This window comes from Rattus norvegicus, chromosome 3 (assembly GCF_021556685.1).
Source record: "Rattus norvegicus strain SHRSP/BbbUtx chromosome 3, alternate assembly SHRSP_T2T, whole genome shotgun sequence".
NCBI classification, from domain to species: domain Eukaryota; kingdom Metazoa; phylum Chordata; class Mammalia; order Rodentia; family Muridae; genus Rattus; species Rattus norvegicus.
This window is the reverse complement of record NC_141536.1, coordinates 70,487,298-70,492,031: the sequence shown is the minus strand read 5'-3', so window position 1 is coordinate 70,492,031 and position 4,734 is coordinate 70,487,298. Positions and strand designations below refer to the sequence as shown.

Below are 4,734 nucleotides of genomic sequence, written 5' to 3'. Positions count from 1 at the left end.
GAATAGGTGACTGTTTTACCAAAATCTTACCTTTAAAAAAAAGAACATGAATTAGATTTCCAGATAAAATATGGGGTTCTCAGTCATGTTAGATTTCAAGGGCTGTAAATTGTAACATACATGCTATGCAAGCTCTAATATTATTTTTTATAATAAATACTTTCCAAGCAATGTTTGAAGAATAAATACTTTAAACATTTCTTACACAATATTTTAAAATGTTAAGTGGTCTTTGTATAATGCTATTCAATGTATTTTTAAGATTTTTAATTGCCTGGTTAATTTTCTTAGCAGGTTGCTCATTAATGGGTGATTTTATGTTGAAGTCATTACATAATTACAAGTATAGAAACATGTTAAGAGTTGTAGAATTTGAATAGATTTCTACAAATCTACTTACAGTCAGCTCTTATAAAATCTTCTAGATCAATTTTGAAAATTTGAAACATTAATTTCCACAAAATATACATGGTGAGAACTAGAAAATTAATTTATGTTCAAGGGAAATAGCTACTACCATGAATACTAGTGAGACAGCAAACAAGCTAGAGAAGTTGTGGTCCAAAGCTTTAAATTTAGGATATAGGTAAGTCCCTTCACCTGGTACTTTGCTTCTTCTACCATAAAATACTATAACAATACTTCCCAACACAGTTTTCAAAGACGGCAGTTTATTATTTTTGTTTGTGTGTAAAACAGGTTCTGAAACAATACCTGAAATAAAAAGAGAAATAGCAGAAAACTTCCATTCCGAAGAGGAAATAGGGCTAATAAGAAGTCTCAGCAGGTAAGGACAGTAGACACCCAGAGTGACAGCCTGAGTTTACTCCTTAATGTGTACAGTAGAAAGAAAAACATAATCCTGCAAGTTGCCTGCGACCTACTTACTTACTCCGTGGTAATTTTATGACTTCCACACACAAATAAACAAGCATAATTGGAAAACTCAAGAAAAAATGTGTAAAAATGCCCCAGCAGTTCTGACTACCACCTTTTTCTCAGATCCTATCTCAAAAATCAGAAAAGTAAAGGAATATGAAATGCAGATTTTAGTTGCTTCTAACTTCAATGAGCTAGCTACATATGGCCCCTGTTTCAAACTAAAGAATTGTATCCTATAGTAAAATCCTAGTTTTTCCAGTTATCACTTTCCATTATATCACACATCATCATAGAATACATTGTTATACTCAGTTATTGTTCTTATTAAAGTCATGCTTTTGAAGTCACACATTGTTGCTACAGTCAAACAGAATACAGTAAGAGGGAAACCCAAATTTATTAGGGTTAAATCGAATTCATTATTTTTATATCTTTTCTAATTATTTACATTAATTACAAAAATAAATTTTTCACTGCAATATTTAAACATTTTTAAAATTATACATCATATATCATTGAAAAATTAAATAATAAAATTTTAAATAATTGATTAATTTTGCTTTATACAATTTATTTTAATAGTGAGGAAGGAAATAAAGTATATTGAATTAAGCCTGTGACCTTTTTAGATGTTGATTTAAATCATATGTATTTTCAGGAATAGATTCTGATCAAATAAGTCTTATGATAATAAATGATGAATAAGATAAGACAGAAATGTAAATATTTCTATAATGTAGAAAATATGTGGTCTATTGTAAATAAGCTATTGCCAAAATATAATTTAATATAGAAATATAATTTTATCAACAAAATAGCAGACTCATTTCAGATATTGGTAATAAGAATGTTCTTTGAAGCCATTACTGTATGGTTATTGGAGGTCTTGTTAATTAATAAAAGTCAGTGACTTTAGTCACTTTAATATAAATCACTAAATATCAAATATACAATAATCAGTTTCACTTTAGTTTTCTCAGCTAATGCTTCTGTAAGGAAGTTATTGTAACAAAACAAACCACACTTATTTATCATAGCTACCTCATTAGTATACAATATTTAATTTATTACATGATACTGAGATTACATTTGACAATCTATGACCTGGAAAAAATAAATATTACACCTGAATTTTCAAAAGCAATGGAAATCTATATAATGGACTGTGTGACTTTTACAAAAATAAATTTGTACACTTACATGACTTTATTTTCTGTGTACTTACATGAACTCTGCTGAGTCTTAAGTTTAATCATTTTCTATTCCTTTATGTACTTCATACGTATTTCCTATTTCAGAAAAGCAAATTTTATTTTTTTAAATATATAAAAATACCTGATGCTGTCTGGTTTTTAATAAAATGTTTAGCTGTTCTAACTATGACTAGTACAAAGCTTTACATGGCAATGAAAGAAATCTAATAAATTCTTATTGTTTCTGCATGAAGAGTTGATTTTGGATCACCCGATGGCCCAACCAAATGTAACAATGCCAGCTGAGTTCATCCTGATGGGAGTCACACAGACTGCTGTGCTGAAACTCCCTCTGTTTGCAGTCTTCCTTGTTATCTATGCAATGACCGTGGTAGGCAACCTGGGCATGATCATTTTGACCAAGCTGGACTCTCGCCTACACACCCCTATGTACTTTTTCATCAGACACCTTGCTTTCATTGATCTTGGAAATTCCACTACCATCTGCCCCAAGATGCTGGTGAATTTTGTTGTGGATCAAAACACCATCACCTATTACGCCTGTGCCACACAGATGGCATGCTTCATTATGTTCATTGTCAGTGAATTTTCAATCTTGTCCTCCATGGCCTATGACCGCTATGTGGCCATCTGCAACCCTCTGCTCTACAGTGCAATAATGTCTCAGAGACGTTGTCAAGTGCTCGTTGGCATTCCATACCTCTACAGTACCTTCCAGGCTCTGCTATTCCCTATTAAGTATTTCACATCAAGCTTCTGTGGTGCTAATGTCATAAGCCATTTCTATTGTGATGTTGTCCCCTTACTACCTTTGATCTGTTCACATGTAGAAGAGACAGAATTGTTGACTATATTGTTTTCAACCTTTAATTTAATCTCTTCTCTTCTTGTCATTCTTTTGTCCTACATACTGATTTTGTTAACCATATGTCGAATGCGTTCTGCAGAGGGTAGGAAAAAGGCTTTCTCCACTTGTGGTTCCCATCTGACAGTGGTGGTTGTGTTCTATGGTTCTCTACTCTTCATGTATGTTCAGCCTAAATCTGCTCACTCATTTGAGTATGACAAAATGGCATCTGTGTTTTATACACTAGTGATCCCCATGCTTAACCCCTTGATTTATAGTTTAAGGAACAAAGAAGTAAAAAATGCTTTTCACAGAATATTTAAGAATATATGAAGACTTTATTATTCAGTGTTAAGTAATCTTATAATAATCTGTGACAAATGTAACTGCCATATGATAATATTTCCAAAGTAGTTTCATTTAAGTCCTCAAAAATTTATGATAGCTTAAATTGAGAGATATTGTTTCACAATTTTACTTAACTTCCCCTTATAATAGAAATAACAATTTAATCTTGCATCCTTACTCTCATTTCCTGCTTCAGAATAAATGTTTAATTTAGTGATATTCAAGCTGATATTTTATTAAAGATGAATAAATGATAAATTCTATATCAATAACGCATGTTGTTCCCACTAGTAATTTGTGGGAAGCACCTGTCTTCACTGTTTTTATACTACTGATAAATAAAACAATATGATAAAAATGTCCCCCATTCTCTTTTAGAAACCATTTTTATACAGATATAAACTAATAAATGTTTAAGACTAGCTGTGACAATATTTACTATTCATATCTTTTCACGAATTATTTCAAAATATCCATTAATTTGTATTCTGCTGTTATTTTTTAAAAAGATGCATATGTATTCCTTTTAAATTATGTTTTTTTTGTGATTTATTTTGTGTGTTTGTGTATGTATACATTAGTGTAGACTCCTGCCCTCACCCACAGTGGAGACCAGAAATTTTGGATGTCATAATTCCTGCAGTTAAAGCCAGTCTGATCTAGTCAATATAGGTGCTGAAACAGCAAACCTCTTCAAACAGAACCATCTCTGAAGGTCATCACAAATGACTTTATGTGTGACAGCATATCTCCCTGTTTTTTATTTGACAACAGTGCTTTATTGACTTTGAATTGTGAATGCATTACCGTGATATTCTTCAAGGCCATTGCACAAAAACAAACAGAAAAAACAGATGATATTGAAGAGTTAGTATATATTTTATATATAAAAAATAGCTTGTTTATTAAAGTTTATACTTACATTTACAATCCAATGTTATTATAATAATTTTTTATTTTGTTTCTATGTATTTAAGAGTATTCAACAATGATAATTTCAGCATTATTGATTAGTTTTGATAGTTATCTTCTGAATGTTGGAAATAGTAGAATGTGGCTTTACAGCTATCCCCATCTTCCAGTTACATTCAAGGAATCTGGTTTCTCAAAATATTTGAAAATATAATTTTGTATATTTATATTAATAACTTACTTATTTTTAATTTTTCTTTAAAATTTTTACATGTACACAATGAAATATGACCAAATTTCCACAAACTTTCCCAGGGGGCCCCCATTAACATGTCCTCTAAATTTCATGTACTCCTTTTTATTTTAGTCTTATTCAATAACCCCCTATTCAATTTTCTATAGAAACTCTGTTAGTTTTTCTATTTTCCATACCTTTTCTACAATAATTACAACAGGTGCAGATGACATTTCAATATGGTACTAAAAAATTTTTGTATGTTTTGTGTAATCTTTTTTTTACCATTATCAATG

At 30.6% G+C, this 4,734-nt stretch overlaps 1 protein-coding gene across 1 annotated transcript; it reads left to right on the top strand.

The window, feature by feature from the left end:
* The first annotated feature begins 2,349 nt into the window (after window positions 1-2,349).
* Or8k20 (olfactory receptor family 8 subfamily K member 20) lies at window positions 2,350-3,276 on the top strand. Its single transcript, NM_001000308.1, is given in 1 exon segment — window positions 2,350-3,276. A coding segment is annotated over 1 exon segment (927 nt).
* The last annotated feature ends 1,458 nt before the right edge of the window (window positions 3,277-4,734 follow it).